The following is a 19,533-nucleotide window of genomic DNA, read 5'->3' on the forward strand; positions in this document are numbered from 1 at the left end:
AATTAGTTCGGCTCTACGTGTTAGGGAGCGAACGACCCACCAAGTATTTCTCCTTATTGAAGCCCGTTAATGTTAAATATCAGTAGTTTCAATCGTTTGTTCAAACTTCATCGTCAGAGCTTTTGCCTAAAATTGTTATTCAAATTTATTAATCCATTTAGCTGAATACATACTGGTGCCAAACGGTAAGATCAGTTTGACTTTACAACGATGAAAAACAATAATTGCTTATCGGAATTATATCCGGATATAAACCAAACAGATTGAATTGACAAATTGAAACGTCCGCGCTAGTTGCAGCGTACATACAAAGGGACTTGACAACTGACATTACCCGTGATAAATGCAAGAAAACTACTAGTACATCGTGTAAAAACTAACAATAAACTCCGGCCTACAAAGCAGTGTTTGGTCTTTTGGCTGAGGGTTTAACATTAGAATACACTACTTCCACTTCGTCATCATCCGTGTCCGAGTCAGTTTCTACTGCACGCTTAACACTGGCATTGGACGGTCCAGCTTTTGAAGCGCTTCCCTGTGCCCATGTCGGAATCTTGGAGATTCCGGGAGCCACCTTCTGAGTAGATTGCACGTTTTTGAACAACGAGAGATCGGCTTTATGAGCGGAAGATGTCGGAGGACTAATCTTTTTTATAACAACCGATGTTCCCGGAGGCACTTTCACATATTTCGATCCGGACGCAGCGCTTCCAGGCACGTTTGTCGCAACACCACCCTATACAGACGAAAGCTACGGTCAAGCGTTAAAATAACAGACAGTTCGCGCAAATTCATGTTTTACATTACAGCCAGCGAAAAGTGTTAACATCCGCTCAATTAAATCACCACGCTAGCTTTCTTTATGCTTTCGCCCGGAAAGATGGAAACAAAAGCCCCGCCAAACAGAATGCACTTTACTCATTTTAAATACCGTAGAAGTACGGATATGAGCGTATGATGCACACAGCACAACCAATGTAACGCAAGAATTCTCGACAGATAAATCTTTACCTCCAGTGCTTTAGTATCGCTGGACTTCAGTGTAATCGTTTTCGGATACTGTGAGCTTGTAGACTTGGTTGGACTTGCGTTTAACATGGACGCCAAGGATATTACGCCACTTCCAGCAGACAAAGATGGACCTTGACGATTCAAGATAGATCCAAACTTACTGGGCGACGGAAGCGGTTTGGGCATGCTCGTGGAAGCTACTGCGAGATTTCCTAGCACCTGCGTGTCTGGCCGGTTGGCTTGACCCAGCAGTCCAGCGGCGGTATTCGTAAAGCTGTACTTCTGGCTGGCTTGCTGCGGGTAAGCTTCACGAACTAACCAGGTCAGTAGTTGCTCTAGTCTCTCCTTGACGCGCTAAAACAACCGAGAAAATGCTTTGTTTGACAAGAATGCCCGTGCATGACTTTGATTCACTGAAATACTCAAATTTAAGCTTGTGTGAATCTTAACACACCTCCGTGCTAACAGCGCGCATAAGATAATCGAAACGGAAACGCGGGGACGCCCGAATAGAATCCCGAATAAACTCGTACATTTCTTCACATTCATCTTCATATCTTTCGCAAGCAGTTGCATAAGCGCAAAGGACAAACCTACAAAAATAATCATGTCACCAAGCCAAATAAAATAATCAGCCACAAAAAGATCAAAGAAAGTAACTACTACTAGCCACAAACCTGTCCTCTTGTTCAAACCAAGCAACTCGACCATTAGAAACGTTGGCCAAGCCCGTTGCACTATGTCGCTGACCATTTGGGTAGGGAATTTTCAAATCTTCCTCGGGGAAATCCGAACTGTCTATTTTCCGTTTAATAACTTCACGGCGTCGCTTTTGTTTTTCCTGCTGTTGGATCCCTTTTATGATCCGCGTTCTGATTCTTGCTGCGTCTGGAAGGCTTTCATAGTTTTTTAGAAAAACGCCGATATACGCTTTCACCTGGAAGAAAACTCGAGTTTGCTTTATTATTAGAAACTTGGCAAGCATGTTCACCATTTGCTAACCTCTTCAGACGTTTTGTCCGGAATCACAATTTTTTCCGGCTGTGCTGGACCGTAAATTTCAAAACCGCGCAATAAGTACGCAATATCTGAACGTCGCCACTGTGTGAAGGTCTACAACAGATAAGGGATTTATCACGTGCCAATTTATATTACTGTAATTAAACACAGTACTCTCAAACTTTCAAGCAGACTTACATCGCTGAGCAACTGTTGCTTATCAGCTTCTTCTTCAGCCGTCAAGGCCTGCGCATTGTCAATTTTTGCCTGTTCGGCCAATAAACGCTCGAGAAGTTGTGGCTCTAGTTCAGGATCAATATCAACCTTAAACAAAAACCAAATTATAAGACATTCAGCAGGTATTAAAAATTTCGGATCACCTTATAGCCAATAGCCTTTTTGTATGCGAGTTGTTCCTGGGCCAAATATTTCATAAGACGTGGAGGAGCAAAATGAATATCCATGAATCGATACGTCTGAGGTCTCGGGATCTAACGCAGAAACATATCATTTAGCTGAAAGTTAAAACAAAACAACAGAGCGCAAAGCGTACACTTGGGCGTTTCAACTTCTGGACGTTTTTCATGGGATTATACGGAGGAGAATCTCTTGACGAGCCGGCAATGGATCCACTCAAATCGTACAGCTGCTTTCGTTCGCGCTTCGGTAACGCAATCCAGTTATCCAAATCATCAGTTTTAGTGGTCGTCGTGTTCCTATTGCGATAGTTTTCACCTTCAAACTGATACAAATAATCAGCAGGTTTCTCCGTAAAATCGTTGGTCAGTCCGCGCAACCCTTCTTCCGTCTGCTCTGAATACTTCTTGTGCATTTCTTCCGTCTGCAACCACGAAAATCTATCGTTAATACTTAATGGTGCGAAGTAAATCAGTAATCGCTCTTCAGTAAATACCTTAGCTTTCCCCTTGGTAAGGATCGTGTCGATATCTTCATCCGTAATATTGCCCACATCGCTGTGGATGATGTTATTGGCATTAAAGCGGATCATCTTTAGAATTTCGTCCTTGTTCAGTTTCTTGGACACATCAACTAATCGACCGCTTTGAATAACCATTGCATCTAAGTGCAATTTCCGTTCTGCCCGTTCAATAATTTGTTCCTCTACGGTGTTTTCGGTTACCAAACGAAACACAGTGACAGGCTTGGTTTGACCAATGCGATGAACGCGATCCTATGAAGGCACATTAACTTATTCCATCAGTTTTTTGCAACGAAGAACCCGCAAATTGTTCGAAGTAAATCCGTTTAATGCTAACTCAGACGAAACTAACCATGGCTTGCAAATCCACTTGTGGATTCCAGTCGGAATCGTACAATATGACCGTATCGGCAGAGGTCAAGTTAATACCCAGTCCTACAAAAAACAGAATAAACCACAGAAAAAACATATTAATCCCACTTTACTTTTATAAGTTTTGAGAACCTGTAAGAAGTAAATTGAAGACCGCAAAATACTTTACCTCCAGCGCGAGTGCTCAGTAAGAACAAGAACTTCTTGGACCGCGGAGAGTTAAATTCAGTAATTGCCTCCTACGCCAAAACATCCCCTTTTTCGCAATGATTACAACAATGCAAATTTTCATCATAACAAACCTCTCGATCTTCATGTGCAGTGCTGCCATCCAGCCGGCAATATTCATAATTTGACCAAACGCAGTAATCTTCCAGTATATCTAGCAGCCTCGTCATTTGACAAAAAATTAACACGCGGTGCCCTACGAATTACAGGCATAATGTGAAACAAAATTAAATTTCGCACACTGCTACGCTAACCTTCATTCTTTAGACGCGGCAGCAATTTGTGCAGCAAGATCATCTTCCCACAATTGTCGACCAAGTGTCGATCGGTAGTGTAAGGTGGTCCTGGTTCGGCGCCCTCAAACAGGTAAGGATGATTACAAACTTTCCGGAGATGCATGAGAATGTTTTGCAGTGTTCCCGCCCCAACACCGTGCGAGGCATTCAGCGCTGTGATGTCCTTCAGCAAAACCTGGCGATACCTACAAGCAAACGTACAAATCAATAAATGGAACAAGTTCAGTTCAATCAACATTTCATTTCATCAATAATGGTAGTGACTTAAATGGATTCTAAAAATCTAAAAATCTAAAAACCAGATATCAAATTTTTAGCCATGGAAGCATACCAAGTGCGTTGCATAGGAGTTAGTCCCACAAACAATTTGATTTCTGTTTTTGGTGGCAAATTTTTTTCTACATCCGCTTTAATTCGGCGCAGAAGGAATGGACGTAAAATGCAATGTAACCGTTCGACCAGTGCGACGTCCGTAACGCAGCTTTGTTCATCAAACCAAGAATCAAAATCATCAGATGATTCGAAAACATCCGGAAGCAGAAAATTCAACAAGGCCCACAGTTCGTGCAGATTGTTCTGAAGCGGCGTTCCCGTTAAAAGCAACCGCCGATAGGACTTGAAAGATCGTACGGCGGCAGACAGCTAAGTGAAAATAAATGCTTCAATACACCCAATCAAACCAATAAACTATGAAGTATTTAGCCGTTACCATTGCCTGCTCATTTTTAATTCGGTGCGCTTCGTCAATAACTAAATAGCTCCATAGATGCCGACGAATAAAAATCTGTTCTCTAAGAGCAATTTCATACGATGTAACAAGGACATCCCATGTTCGCTCTTTCTGGCTGGCTTTCATGAATTCATTCTACGGCAAAAATGCAATAATTAAATTTCATAAATAAATGAGGGTACAGCTGCAAATGAAGGTCACACCGGGACATACCCTCTCATCTGGATCACCTTTCAGAACAGCTATACTGATTGTTGGACACCAGCGCGCGAATTCTTTACTCCAGTTGGATAACGTTGACTTTGGTACGATAATCAAATGGGGGTGCTCATTTCCACGAACGTGATTCATGTAGCCTATTACAAATATAAAAAAAATAAATACCAAAACCTGCGAAGAAAATGACCAATTTCTGACATTTCTCAATGATTGTACCGAAATTTCGGTACAACGGAGTGCACTCTGCACTGAAATGACTTACTAACAAAATCATTTCCCTTCAGTTCTTTCTAGTGTCCCTACAATAATCACACTCACCAATAAGGGAAATGGTTTGCAGCGTTTTACCCAAGCCCTGATAAGAATAAAACCATTGCGTAACGACGTTGCATAGGAGACGGATGAAAGTAAGTCTAGAAAAATTAGGTTTACCATCTCATCGGCCAGAATGCCATTAATACTGTTTTCGCATAGTGCAATCAGCCAGTTCAATCCACGAATTTGATAATCGCGCATTTCACCTCCTTTGATATCTGCAACGCAAGTTTAAGGACAACTGCGATTGTATATCCAGTAACTATCCTTCGAAGTATGTAAAACGGGCATATGTACAGAAAGGTGTTTTCTCAAAACGTGGGATCGCCTTCGTCTCAGTAGTCAGCAGTTCCATCTTTTCCTGCTCGTCATCCTTGTGCGCATGGCGATGACTGCAAAAACACTAGTAAAAGAAATACAGAACCATAACAAATGCTACAGTAAACCTCACTCAGTAGACGGCTGGCTATCGAAAGCAGTTTTTCCGTCTTTCCCTGCTCTTGTTGTTCGCTTTTCGGATTCAGTGCCTCCAGAGCTCATAAAATGAGCGAATAATTCACTCTGTTTCAATAAATACTCCAAGCGCTTCTTTTTGTCTTTTTTCTAGAGTTCACAGGCGTATTGAACAAAAGTCATTTCAATTTTAAAACAACTAGAACAAAAACACTTACGAGATCTCCTTCAGAGAGTCCTTCAACACGAGACTTTCCACTTTTATGAACAGTTTTCACCTCCCAGGTTTCAGTCTGTGAGGGTTTCGGTTCAGGAGCAATGGGGATAATCTGCAAGATAACAGCATTAATCTTTCGTTCGCTAACAATACATCGAATTTAAAACGAAAACATAATTTCGGGGAAAATTTTTACCATTTCCGCTGCACCAGTTAATTATGTGCTCAAGGAGTCAAACGTGTTTAATACGTATATGGTCACAGTATATGTTTTACAAGTCATACGCAACTAAAAAACAACAAACAAAAACAGCCTTATATCATTATAAGAACTATGGGTATTATTAGAAATATTTACGCAACTAAAAAAAACTTCGGCTCCGAATTCAGTATTTATTATAAGCAAGTAGTTCATTATTCGCATATCGTTGATACATTATTGGTATAATTATTGTTGCTGCATTACATTTGGATAACAAAAGCAAATTACCCTATCAAGCCCATCAAAATCGCGGTTTCAAATTTACCGTTTTCTTTCTGGAGGATTTAGGTTTATACACTTCTTCTTGATCTGTGTCATCAGATGACGAATACTCCCTCAGGCTGTGTTTCTTGGCAACCCTCGTGCGTCCGCTCCGCAGTCGACCAGCAGGCTCCTTCACTTCCGTTTCGGCCTCATGCGCACTCTTCGGAACGGTGCTGCGCGTCGGGCGTCGCTGTTTCGGGGGTGAAGGTAGACCGTCCATGGCCAGTTGCAGCACCTCGGGGGCCGTTAGGCGCTTACTCGACGTTGAGCCATCACTGAGCTCTTCAACGTCCGAATCTACCGCCACCTTCTTTCCACTTCGCAGCTTTTTAGTACTCATCGCGCGATCGAATCCTGATTACGTACTCGAAGTCTCAGAACCAACGGAAGGTAGGATGTTGCGGATTAGACTAATCACAATGAAACAAAATCTAAAAAAACAAAACCAGCATGTTATACCGCCTTATAAGAACCCATGGGCTCTATTTAAGTTAGACAAATAAGTACCTTTAAAAACTTAAAATGTTATAAATAAATAAGTTACAAGATTAACGCGGTCCATGCGGATCCTAGACGACAAGGGATCTTCGTTGTACCGACTAGAAATAAAACCAATTACAACTTACGTCTTTATTGTACCCGTATAATTCATTACATTTGAATATAATTATACTTCCTTAACATTTTTAATTTTGCACTTTGAAGTTTCATGGCATGCCTCCTGCAAAATGTTCAAGACAAAAGTGTTTGCTCTTCCTTGCATGTCAATCTTTTACGTCCTTACGGTAAATGTACATTACTACCGACTATTCGCCAAAACGTTTATTAGCATCGTTTAAAAATGAGGAAGACAACACATTCACTGATGTGCAACCGAGATACAGCGCATGAAAAGAGAACGGTCTGTTTGACTGAAATAAGCAGGTAGCAACCTGCGAACATGCATGCAGCTACAAGCCAGTAAAATGACCGGAAATCTCTAAATTACCTGAAGTTAACGTGTTCCTGTCGACCGTCGATTGTCGAAAGACCCGTCCCAACTTCCACTTACGCATACCAAAACATAAGTTACAGGACCAGTAGGTTTACGTCCAACAAAAAAAGATAACGAGTCGGATTTACATTATGAAAGCAAAGATAAGAAAAAAGAGCGTTTCCCAAATGCTGAAGTTCGGAGCTTGAAGAGTTCATCCGACAAAGTAGAAAAACAAAAAGACCTTCCGTTTGGCAACAACAAAAACGGTTTCACTCTTAAATACTTCCACAACCGTGTGCAATCTCACACTAAAAAGAGTATATTTTATAGAAACGTTGCTATCTAACGCAAATGATTAAATCGTCTATGTAATCAATTCGTAAATTGGCGGCAAATCAAAATGGTGAGGTTCTATTTTCCAGATAAAATTTGAGCGCGCAATTTTGCCCGTTGCGGATCCTGTCTATCTGATCGTATCCAAAACCAAAGCAAGTTCAAGCAGATCGAGGAAACCGCCAGATTCAAACTGTAGTGAGAGTGGGCTGTGACACCCCTTGGCTGGTTAACTGCTACCAACACTAATCGCTGAATCGGCCAACCGAAGTGAAGTTCGAAAGAAGCCACGCCCAGCAGTCCATAGTTGGTGGAGTAGCTGGTGAATGGTGACGTCCTACGTGCAAGTACCCGTGTTCGACTGTACGTACTACGTACTACGTACCAAAATTATTGTTACAAGCTCAACCTCGGCCTCCGGCCTCCGTTGAGAATTTTTAGAACTGAAGAAAGTGATGTGGTAGTTTTATAAAGATTTAGGAAACGGAATTTAGTTGGATCGGAAAAGTGGTTTGTTTTGGATTATACAAACGGTATATGTATACAGTGGTACATATATTATTGGAAACATTCATAATATAATTCAACATAACGTGAAACAAATCTTAATTTTTTCAAGAGTCTCTAATCATGGATGAATCTTATTGACACTTTTCCTACCCTCTATATCTCAATTTTTTTTTATATTATATGTTATTAATAGGATTGTACTATACACGTTCCGTTATAATTAATGGAACGTTTATCGGTAAGAGGTTGGACGAAGTGTATCACCATAATATTACTAAACTGAGAGGTATCCAATCGAGCGTGCACCTTGTGCGATGACGTCACGGTAGATAACCTGCACCATGCGTCGGAGTAAGCAACCCCTGCGGGTTTGGTACTTTTCAAAACTCTCAAATTCATACAACTTGTTCGTACTATGGCTCAAAAAATGGAGGGAAAAATTTAAGTTTGTCAATGCGAAAGCTGGCGAGTAGAAGGTTATCAAGAAAGCGAAAACTTCACGATTATGTAATTCTTGTTTGGCATTGAGGTCTACGAGGCAGCTCGCCATAGACATCAATGCTAAACAAAAACTACTTCAGTTGATCAAAAATTTAACTGTTTGGTTGTTTAATTGACTGATTAGAGTTCTGGATGTTTTGTTTTAATTAAGTGATTACATTTTAATGTTTTGATTTGATCACAATGAAAAAATTCATTTTTGTTTACCGTAGAGGTCTATGGCAAACAGCCTCATAGACCTCAGTGCTGAAACTGAATTACATAAATCGCAAACGTTTCGTTTCCCTGATAACTTTTACTAGCCAACTTTCGCTTCACAAACTTGAATTTTTCCTCCATTTTTGAGCCATAGTACGAACAAGTTGTATGAATTTGGGAGTTTCGAAAGTGCCAAACCCGCAGGGTTGTTTCCACCGACGCACAGTGCAGGTGCGCTGCCGTGACGTCATGTTAGTCGATTGGATACCTCTGTGTTTAGTAATATTATGGTATTACGCACTGAAGTTTGTTAATATTAATATTGATGCTGTAAGCCTGTATCTATAATATTATTTACCAGATAATATTCACTATGCTAGTACAGTAGTATTATAACTCTCGAGTAGCACTTATTGCGCAAAAAGCCATCAAAATAACAAAAAGTGCATTCGCGTAATACTAATCAAAATGATTCAGATATATAAACATTACAAAAACACCAAATCGTTAGCACTGTCTGACATTTTAAGACGCATTCAGCTTAGCAGCCCATTTCCTTTAACAACAGCCAAACCTAATCGTTGCTTCAAAAATGCCGTAGAAGTTCCCTGTCAAGCCGCGAATCTTTTTGCCAACAAAGCGAATGAACTCCTATCAAATCTACGGAATGTGTCAACTGCCAGGGGGTAAAACAAGTAGCCCATTTCGTCTAGGAAAGCGTATGTACGACGTTTACTGCCCTTCGCCAGATATGTGTGACGCTGCCGGACGCTTTCGAGCGTGCCCGCACGTCGTACGTTGCTACCGTGACCCAGCAAGCAGCATCTCACACAAGCGCTTTTCCATCACGTATGGCCCGTTACGGGGACCAGGATCGTCTCATCCGCTTGTTATGTCTGCCTTAAGGCCCCGTAGGTTCGCTTATATTATTTTATTCGACACGGGTAATCCGCAAGTTCCAAGGCTCGCTTCGTCTCCGTGGTCAGTTCGAGGTGCCTGGACCATCGGCCTTTGCTGCTGGGACGCGATAGGCCGTGGTGACCGTTATGACCACACGACTTTCCTTTCCACATGAGTTCGAAGTACGAACTACCGCTTACTTACCAGTGCCAGCGAGCTTATAACATACTGTACTTTACCGTTAGTACATAGTCTAGGCTAGTACAGTACCACAGCGGATAAATGCTTAGTTGTGACCAAACTATTAATATCCAAAAGGGCCCCAAAACCCAGCTACGCCAGGCGGGTAGTTACCGGTAGTATGATGGCGTAATCTCACGCCCTGCGCAAACGTATCTTAAACAGGAAGGCGGAGTGTGCAACTTACAAGGTCCGAGTGCGTGTGAACTACAAGGAGCGTGCAAGTTAGTGTTTTTAATGATTAACCACAAGGAATACAGGTTTCGAACAAAAAATCCGCACAACAGCAAATCTACCAATCCTGAAAACATGATAAACGAGATTAGCGAAAGCCTAAAAGACAGAACCCCCACATGTTACACAAACTAGGTCACTGGTTAGCGGTCGAAACGCAAAGCGTTGAATTAATAACCCCAGATCACATCTTGCGCAACAAACAGAAAATCCATCTCCAAACTTCCACGTCCCATTCGCCAGTCCACAGAGCTCGGAAGATTCACCATTCAAGAGGTTCATGAATATGGCCAAAGACAGTTGAATGAAATGAGCGAAGCAGCAGTGAAAATGTCCACCAGGGTTCCAGAGTTCAGATCCACGGTTCCCAACTTCACCAGACCCGGAAGAAGCCCGCACGGAACGCCAAAGCACTGCACTAACTAGTTCACTGGTTAATGGTCGAAACGCAGAACGTTGAATTACTAACCCCAGATCACATCGAGCACAGCGCCCAGAAATCCCCCACAATCCGCCTCCGTGGCCAGCTAATTCCTCCCCGCGGCTCAAACTCCAGCCCCCGCAGAGCTCCATAGAAAAGACGAGGAAAGGGTGCGACATCAGATCAGCAGTCATGAGTGAGAGCAGTAATGAGTATCAAGGAATGGAGAGATGCGCTGGAAAGCAGTAAATGAGGCGCTCCAGTAATGATGGGTTCGTGGTGAATGAATGCGCGAGATGGTTCGCCCCTGCCAATCTGGTTTGAACCAGAAATGGCAGGGCTTCTTATTTGGTCGAAAAAGCTCACCAAAAATTACTTAGATCGCAAGAAAAAACAAGAACTCTAGACAGTTCTGTCTAGAGAAAGAAAATTATATGTGAATTGCTCGGTCTGTTAGTTAGTGTTACGCTTGGACTACTCGATTAGCTATCCGAGTAGCTCAGTACAGCCAATCCGCATTGATACTTTGCTACAGTCAATTCGCATTGCCAAAGACTGCCATTGGTGGACACACGCTTTACGAATTGTTCCACCCCACGCAGATAACCTGCCGTACGCTGAGCACTTGGTTGCTCCTTAATCTGTTGCTTTCAGAAGGAAATAAAAAGGAGCAAATGAAATATCAGTTTCAAAACAAATAACAATCAAATATCAACAAAATGAACTTTCACGGGGATCAAATTTAAAATTACGCATGGCATGTCAGATCGTTCAGCTCCAATCGCAGTTCGCACTGCATGGCGAGATAACTGCAATTAGCTATGGTCAAAATTAACGAGAAAATTAAACTGCACCGCAAGTTTAGATACTTTACAGTCTAGAGCAGGAGAAATAATACTAAAAATTATTACTTTTATTAGAATCATTTCAACAACTATTCTTCTAATAATCTAATTCCTGTTGTTCGTATACGGAATCCCAGTTTGCTGGGTTCTGAGATCGGTAGCTCAAGAGAGGTACAGAGAACCCCTGCACACAGCAAAGTTATGGTTTCGATTTTTTACGGTTTGCATAGTTTGCGCTCGGCAAGTACAGGGACACTCAAGCAGAGCAGTTTCTGGCCTTGGGCCGTGTTTTAAAGCGCCTAACAATACAACTTTGGTCACAACTAAGCATGTATCCGCTGTGCTAGTACCACGGCCCCTCTAAGTATATTGTCGATGCACAAACTGTGTTAGGCGCTTTAAAACACGCCAAGGCCCGAAACTGCTCTGTCTGAATGTCCCTGTACCCCTTGCCGAGCGTAAAACGCATGAAAAGCGAAAAAAACCGAAACCACAACTTTGCTGTGTGCAGGGGTTTACTGTACCTCTCTTGAGCTACCGATCTCAGAAACCAGCAAATTGGGATTCCGAATACAAATTAACAGGAATTAGAAGAATAATTGTTTAAATGATTCTATTAAAAGTAATAATAATTTTTAGTATTATTTCTCGTGCTCTGGACTTAGAAAAGTATTTAACTTACGATGTAATTTAATTTTTTCGCTAATTAGACCATAGCCAAGGTATCTTCACTTAAGTGTAGATACCTTGCCATAGCTGACTGCAAAAGTTATCTTTCCCATGCAGTGCGATTGGATCTGAACGATCTGACATGCCAAATGCATAATTTCGAATTTGGTGATCTTCTCGTGAAAGTTCATTTTGTTGATATTTGATTGTTATTTGTTTCGAAACTGATAATTTAATTTGCTCCTTCTTATTTCCTTCTGAAAGCTACAGATTAAGGGAGAAACCAAGTGATCAGCGTACGGCAGGTTATCTGCGTGAGATGGGACAATACGTAAATCGGTGTGTCCACCAATGGCAGTCTTTATCAATGCGGATTGGCTATAGCAATGTATCAAGGCGGATTGGCTGCACTGAGCTATTGAGATAGTTAACAGAGTAAGTAATCCTAGCGTAACTTTCACACTCCCTGTAATTCACACGCACTCGGACCCTGTAAGTCACACGCTCCGCCCCTCTGTTAAAGATACGTTTGCGTAGGCGTGAGATTACGTCATCATACTACCCGCCTGGCGTTAGTGGCGTAGCTGGGTTTTGGGCCCGCTTTCGATTTTAGCACAGGTCGTACAAGGCTTGTACTTTCTGTGCTAGTACTGTACTCGTATGAAAGAAAGAGCTAAAAAAACATTATTGTCGCTGGTGTAACCACATCGGGAAGGCGTGTACTTCTCTTATCATTCCAAATTTTTCTCCGTCAGAATCTGGATTTTGGACGAAATTCTCACTGCTGCTTCAAGTGCGAGAAAATCTTGAAAGCCCCGATCTGCAGTTTTCGAAGATTGGAAAGTAGCGAAGAATTTGAGCTCTTCTATTCAGCAAGAGCACTTTTCCGAGAACTTTCAATCTTGTATCCTTATTAGTTGCTTATTCCAATTGGATAAAGTACTTATCGACAGAAGTACAGTAGAACCACAGTGTGCCAGGGTGCGAAATTGTCGTTTCGTTATAACGTTATTCAAGTGTAATGATTTAATTATCATCCCCGTTCTGTACGTTTTCTGGTTTACAGATTTATCGTTAATTATTCCTTTACAACTTACGAGTACCGTCACAGTAATACTTCGGTGCTGGGATTTATGATTTATCCAACCCACGACACAGGATTCAGGAATGACCATTTCTATTGAAGATGAACGGGCTTTTACGGCATGGATTTCATTAAAGCTGGAATCTCTGTAAGTTAACGAATCTGGTTGCGCAAATCCGTAGAGGTACTTAGTTTACGCGAAGGGTGATGAAAAACCAAGCTTTTGAAAATAGCGTGCAAGAACATCAAAGCAGTCCGTTGTCTTCTTTTGTTTGCTACCGAAATGAATTATAACACGACGGCCAGAGCAATGCATGCCCGACTCTGATTTGATTTTTGAATTTCAGGACGAAATACGACCCTAAGCGACTGAGTGCCTATCTTGTGGCAGTTATCAAGAAAAACGGAATTGACAAAGATTTCCAGAGTTTAAAATCCCTGTGCAAAAGAAAGCTGAATGCCTTTTTCGAAGACAGTATGTATTGTTGTCACTCAGTAGTTGTATCTGTAGATTGCCATCGTACAATACTTTTCTGTATATGATTACAGTATATGGTTCTAACTCGTACTGTAAGTCTACAATGCCTTTAAAAACATACTTATTTTGTACAGAAGCAAAACTTGATGATATATGTGAGGAAGTAGTCAGTGCCGCGGAAAACCATAAGTATGAAGAAGTCCGTAGTCATCCTGCCTACGCGAATACGGGTGAAGACGCTAATTCTGTGGTGGGTGACGAGATAATAATTTCTTCTGGTAGATTGTTTTGTGAAAATCCCAAGTATTTGTAATTTTGTATTACGCTTACAGATGTTAAATAGTGAATTTTCGCAAACTGAAAATAAACCTTATCGAGCGGATTCACCGGATGCGAAGAGAGCAGAGTAAGGTTGTTTCACTAATTTTGCGATATTATTTTGTCACACTGTCATTATGTAATGTTTTCAGCTTATCTTGTCTACACATACTCAGCAGTCAGCACTACTAACTATAAGACTAATAGGCAAAAGTCATCAAAAAAGCGAAAAAGTGTATTATTGCATATTCTACTGCTTAGTCATAATTTCTAAAATATTTGCGGCGGGTCTCTTTATCGTATTCAGCGACTTGCTCACTGAAGCGCTTGCAATCAGATACTAATAGAAGTACTTATGTTAAAGGGATGGCTCCGCACACCACGTTACACACACGAAAAATACAACATAACTCGTATTAGTCGTATATACGACCGACCACCGCATATCTTCGAAACTACGAGTATAATGTGGTGTCCCGAGACTGCCGACGTTTTTAATATATATGGTGGTGGCGTAAAAATGGTGGCCCGAGACAAAACGTGGTGCGAATAGTGGTGTGCGGAGCCTGGTGGTGGTGAAAGGTGGTGTGCGGAGACTTCGGTGGTAAAACGTGGTGTGTGCAGCTTTCTCCTTATGTTAACTGCCCTGTAATAATTTTGGTCCTAGAATAGTTGATTACTTACACGCAAAAGTTGTTATACTTCAGAATTCTTGGAAAGTCGTCTGGAGATGAGGAAGAATTCGGAGACGACAGTCTGTCGCAAGATAAATCATCGGTAAAACCTAAGACAAGATCTGTTAGTCCAGCACGGAATCCTGGATCCGAAAGCGTTCTGGTAGATGATGGGAAACGGAATAAGAGAACGGCTGTTGCTCCTTCGAGGATTACCTGCAAAGATTTCACTGGTAAATCGATATTTTCACGGTAGTCGAGCAGTGCCGAATTTTTAGTGTAAGGAAAATCGTTTGGATGAATAATAGAAAATGGTTTGTTCCAGAGCGAGGGTTTTGCATGCGTGGTCAATATTGTCCATTTGATCATGGCAGCGATCCGGTGGTATGGCAAAACGCCCGTCCATTAGAAGTAATTCGCTATACAGGGCCCCATATACCAGCCCTGCCTCCACAACCCGTGCGTCTTCCAGCTTTCCCGCCCATGCCTCTTCCCATGAGTATGTCACATTCGTTTCTTTCTGTTTTTGTAATTGTACGTTTCGTCTTGGGATTGTAGTTAGGCCTGTTCTTCCTCCGCGCTTTCGACCGGATGCTGCAGTTCTGCCACCTCCCTATATCCGTCCACAGAAAGCATCTAGTATGCGTCCTCGTGAACTTGTAGGGTTGTCCGTGGGTGGTTCCTCATCGTTCAATTTCGGTACTTGCGGCATGCATTCTTGAATTTTGGCCTTTGGATGATTTCTGAAACAGAAATTATTTAGGCGAAGGGTTCCGGGGGCCGGATATAACGAAACGCGAGTCCGATAGCTTGATGGATTCTCCTTTGAAGCGTCTGGCTCTTAGCGAGCCAACGGATAATTGTACTCTTGAAATTCGCCATGTGCCCGACCAACTGAACAATATATCGGCTTTAAATGCTCATTTTTCGAAATACGGTAGCATCGTAAACGTGCAGGTATTTGTTTTGATTTCTGTTCCAATTTTCACGTCGCAAAGGATTTGCGTTACAACTTACAGTTTTCTTTCTTATCGAAACGTTTTTAGGTGCGTTACGGAAGCGATCATAAAGCAGCATTAGTTACGTTTCAAACACCAGAAGCTGCTGCTCGTGCTTTTCGAAGCCCTGAACCGGTCCTTAATAACCGTTTTATTGCTATCTCGTGGCATACCGACCCTTCAAAGGTATGAAGATTTACTGCATTAGTCCGGTTCAAAATCGACTGAAAATTTAGTAAATCCTGGCAATTGTGAGAATTCTGCAAACGCTGAGTAACGCACGAGATAAGATAAGCGCTCATAACTGGTCCATATTATGATGATGCGGGCTTTTGCACGTGTCTATCCACGCCCCAAATATTCGTAAATGTTGCTTCTAGAAAAAGCTACTCGAGAGTAGCATATTCGAGCGTCAAAGTCGCCAATTTGGATATTTCTCATACAAACTCATATGCACACATTTTAATGCTTACATTTCACTACGATATACCGTAACTGTACACTTCAATAATTATCCTTTAATAAATACTGCTAACGCCTATCGGGCATCATCGACACTGCTGCGTGAACAATCTTAATAATAATTAATAACATTATAATTAGTGTTAATTGCTCATCCAAACACATTCTGGTAGCGTAAACCAGAAAGCGCGCGTAGGGCGCATAAGTCTCTAACAGAACTTATAAGTTACCACGACGTGTAAAAATGTCTAATTAAAATAATTAATTAATTACGGGTTCATTAGAATTAAAAGTTTTGCGGATAAATTGCGTGCAGAGTATTGATCAATTCGCTGACCGGCTGGCGTTTATTAACTTGCAACTGGTAGCGTTAATTAACTTTTTTAAATTAATCGTTAACTACAGTATCTTTTTTAATTAATTTGAAGCACTGAATTCGGTAGGCAATATATAGACAGCAGTAAGGTGCAAACTGCAAAGAAAGTTGCAGACTAGAAGGAAAGTACACCGTAAATCAAAATGTCGCATGTTTTTGCGCTCCCAAAAGTGCCCGCTCGATGCAGATATGTGATGCATCATTGCCGTGCAGTTATTTGATGTTTGTTAAGGTTCAAAGTTCGATTTTTTTAAGCGTGTGTCACAGATTTCCTTCGCTGAAATCTTCATGACTGAATTTTGAGATTCATGCATTGTTCTGCCAATAATTTATTCCAGGACACCACCAAAGTTTCCCCCATTAACAAAGTAGCGCCCGCTGCCACCGTGAAGGCAATTGCTCCAGCTCCCGCGCCAAAAACTGAACCGGATAATCAGCGGACGGATGTTCATACCGCTCCGTCAGCAGATGTAAAGAGACCACAGTTGTGATTTTCTTCATGCATACTAACTAACGCGGTTTTCAGGAAACCGTAGAAAGCGCAGTTACCCCCGGCTTCACGCGCGGTGTTCGCGTACGGTATCCTGTCGGTAGTCGGCGAGCGCGGGCGGGACGTTTTCGAGGTGGTGCGACGCGTGGAAGAGCAGTTTCGGAGAGCAATGTTTCACAGGCTAACTCGATTGCTACCCACCAGAAGTTGATTTATTCCACTTTGGAGGTCACCAAAACTGAAACGGAAATTGATAAAATCCAAGTACGCTGCACTTATCCAACTACTTATTGGATAGTTTGTTTTTGCTGTTATCTTTCTACAGGCGCAGATCACAACGCTGGACGAATTGATTAGTAAATTGAACGGATCCATCAGCTCGTACCACGGCATCAGCGAACAGTATCGCAGCCGAATGGAAACGGATCCCTCTGCAAAGAAAGAAGAAATTGGCCCGGTAAATAAATATTTCTAGTGCTACCTGTTTAGATCCTTGTGGATCGATATTTTGGCTTTATAGTTACTGGATAAAATAGAGAAACAGATTGCTCAGTGGCAGATCGAGCTGAAGAAACACGAAGAGGAGAAGCTGCTAGCGGTTCGGAAACGGACTGTAATGGAGCAGAAATTGAATCTCCAGCAATCTCAGAATGAAGTAAGTACCAGTTGAGTTAAATTATGCTCTAAGGGCTTTCTACAATGTTTTTAAGATTATTTACTGGGCGGTGGGAGAAAAGAGTTATTCAGGTTAAGAAAAAGAAAACTAAGTTTAGAAAACTTAGTTAAGAAAACTAAGTTTTATTCGGTGTTTTTTTCTTCAGATTCTGAAAGCCAAATTGGAAGGGGAATCGTCTGTTCGTGGTTCTGGGGATACTGTAAGTCAAATGGTCACGGGTGTGTAATGATGACTCTGACCTTACTCGTAAACTCTTAGTTGCGTAATATTGAAACAGTTGAAAGTAGTTTCCGGTTGCCTGAAGGTATGTTTACGATTACATGGTTTCAGCTGAAAGATGTGGATTCCGCCAGATCGTACTCAGCTCGCGCCGGTCATAATCGGCCTGCTCCATATCGGTCGCCCAAGTCGCCTCGTCGAGCTACTGGTGGTAGCAGATTTCGTCGTCCAGTACGCGGTGGACCGTTCAATCGAGTGATTGATCGACGTCCAAAACGGGTGAAAATTTCTGGATTTCTGGAGAATGAACGAGCCAATATCCTTCGACATGTCCAGGTATAATCCGTCTTTAGAGGCAACAGAATATCTGCTCGACGGTTACGTGACTCCGTAATACGGAGTCGGTATAGTGAATAGTATCAGTTACGGAATCGTACAACAGTGAATATTGCTCTTTCGTAGTCATGCGGAGCAAAAGTCATTTCAAACAGCACAAACCCCGATGAACCGCCTTCCATGGTGTTAGATTTCAACATTCGTTACGAAGGTGATGCGGTACGTTTACACAAATATGATCTGCAAAAATTGAGTTCTGAATCGCTTCGATTGGTAATTAATGTGCGTTTTGTAGTGCTTGCGCGATTTGGCCGGTTTGGTCAGCGGAAGAAAATTAGCTGTAATGTGGCTAACGGAGGCGGCAAAGACTGAAGAAGATATGGAACAAGCAGAGGGCACTGCAGCACATGAACAGACTCCTGTGGCGGAATTATCCGGCGATACGAACGATGTGGATTTGGCGACGCAATCAGATTTCGACTACAGCCACGCAGAGGAAAACCGTTCTTTTGCAGATGATGTACGCACTTAACTTGTGTGGATTAATCGATATGCCGTTGGATATGTGTAGTTTCTGAAACTTTTTTTGGCATTTTATAGAGTCTAGAGGGTGTGACGGAACCGGAAGGGGATCTAACGAAAGTTGTTGCAAACGAGACAACATGATACATATTTCTAACGCGTTGGTTGTGATTGTTTTCATAGCGATCTCGGACTGTGAAATGGGTTTCATAATCGTTGATTTAAAACTTCAGTTTAAACTTTAATAACTTTTGACTCTACGGAATTGTTGTATCGAACTGTCAGTTTACAAACCTGTTTGTCTGACCAGCCGCTGAATTTGTACAATTACACGTCCCAGCTCACTTTTAATGCTTTGTGACCGGTGGATTACTGATGTTCTCGTAGTACGCATCGTGACTTGTTGGTAAGCTTTGGATGCCGCTTGCGATTGTTTACAGCGTCTGTACGTGTACCTTTTATCTGCACGTTTTTTTAACCGGAATAATTAAATAAATCGCTTCGGATATGTATCGAGTTAAGCAAACATTATTGGAAACAAAATAATACATTGATACTAGTTTTCTTAATATCACATGGCAGTACTTATTGTATTGTGGACTGTGAAAAGTGACTAAGCGCTGACCGCAGTTGTGAGCCACACCTCACAGGTGCTGCTTATTTTAAAAGCACAGGTAACTAAGTCTTCAAGATGCAGGTATACAGCTGTTAGAAAAGATTACCTTTTGTCGAGAAATTTCAGAATACAATACATTAAAATAAACAAT

The 19,533-nt window shown here is 41.8% G+C and overlaps 2 protein-coding genes across 2 annotated transcripts; one reads left to right on the forward strand and one right to left on the reverse strand.

Moving 5' to 3' along the window:
* Window positions 1–133: 133 nt before the first annotated feature.
* Window positions 134–7,802, reverse strand: LOC129585079 (chromatin-remodeling complex ATPase chain Iswi-like). Its single transcript, XM_055477597.1, has 23 exons — window positions 7,295–7,802; window positions 6,308–6,737; window positions 5,782–5,892; window positions 5,562–5,713; window positions 5,408–5,502; window positions 5,228–5,328; window positions 5,114–5,150; window positions 4,790–4,932; window positions 4,556–4,711; window positions 4,178–4,488; window positions 3,805–4,031; window positions 3,625–3,746; window positions 3,492–3,561; window positions 3,303–3,385; window positions 2,924–3,202; window positions 2,564–2,851; window positions 2,391–2,501; window positions 2,209–2,334; window positions 2,014–2,124; window positions 1,689–1,948; window positions 1,466–1,604; window positions 1,012–1,365; window positions 134–736 (listed from the first exon to the last, which is right to left on the reverse strand). The coding sequence occupies exons 2-23, from the start codon at window positions 6,644–6,646 to the stop codon at window positions 395–397; spliced, it is 3,957 nt and encodes a 1,318-aa protein (XP_055333572.1). The 5' UTR covers window positions 6,647–6,737; window positions 7,295–7,802; the 3' UTR covers window positions 134–394.
* A 5,089-nt stretch (window positions 7,803–12,891) lies between these two features.
* Window positions 12,892–19,276, forward strand: LOC129584948 (RNA-binding protein 27-like). Its single transcript, XM_055477393.1, has 19 exons — window positions 12,892–13,114; window positions 13,200–13,365; window positions 13,565–13,692; window positions 13,830–13,945; window positions 14,028–14,101; window positions 14,721–14,920; window positions 15,013–15,186; window positions 15,246–15,386; window positions 15,451–15,644; window positions 15,734–15,871; window positions 16,862–16,993; window positions 17,050–17,277; window positions 17,339–17,470; window positions 17,534–17,668; window positions 17,835–17,888; window positions 18,020–18,244; window positions 18,371–18,463; window positions 18,540–18,764; window positions 18,845–19,276. The coding sequence occupies exons 2-19, from the start codon at window positions 13,301–13,303 to the stop codon at window positions 18,908–18,910; spliced, it is 2,520 nt and encodes an 839-aa protein (XP_055333368.1). The 5' UTR covers window positions 12,892–13,114; window positions 13,200–13,300; the 3' UTR covers window positions 18,911–19,276.
* The last annotated feature ends 257 nt before the right edge of the window (window positions 19,277–19,533 follow it).

The sequence above is a fragment of the Paramacrobiotus metropolitanus genome, unplaced genomic scaffold, assembly GCF_019649055.1.
Source record: "Paramacrobiotus metropolitanus isolate TYO unplaced genomic scaffold, Prichtersi_v1.0 Parri_scaffold0000015, whole genome shotgun sequence".
Lineage (NCBI taxonomy): Eukaryota > Metazoa > Tardigrada > Eutardigrada > Parachela > Macrobiotidae > Paramacrobiotus > Paramacrobiotus metropolitanus.

Excerpts from the sequence above, each read along its gene's own strand:
- LOC129585079 (XM_055477597.1), bottom strand. The coding sequence starts at position 6,646 with ATGAGTACTAAAAAGCTGCGAAGTGGAAAGAAGGTGGCGGTAGATTCG. Across the intron at positions 4,712-4,789 it reads AAGGTGATCCAGATGAGAGG|AATGAATTCATGAAAGCCAG; the intron begins GTATGTCCCGGT and ends TTTTTGCCGTAG. Across the intron at positions 2,335-2,390 it reads AAAAGGCTATTGGCTATAAG|GTTGATATTGATCCTGAACT; the intron begins GTGATCCGAAAT and ends TTTTTGTTTAAG.
- LOC129584948 (XM_055477393.1), top strand. The coding sequence starts at position 13,301 with ATGACCATTTCTATTGAAGATGAACGGGCTTTTACGGCATGGATTTCA. Across the intron at positions 17,278-17,338 it reads CGGAAATTGATAAAATCCAA|GCGCAGATCACAACGCTGGA; the intron begins GTACGCTGCACT and ends ATCTTTCTACAG. Across the intron at positions 18,464-18,539 it reads TTCGTTACGAAGGTGATGCG|TGCTTGCGCGATTTGGCCGG; the intron begins GTACGTTTACAC and ends TGCGTTTTGTAG.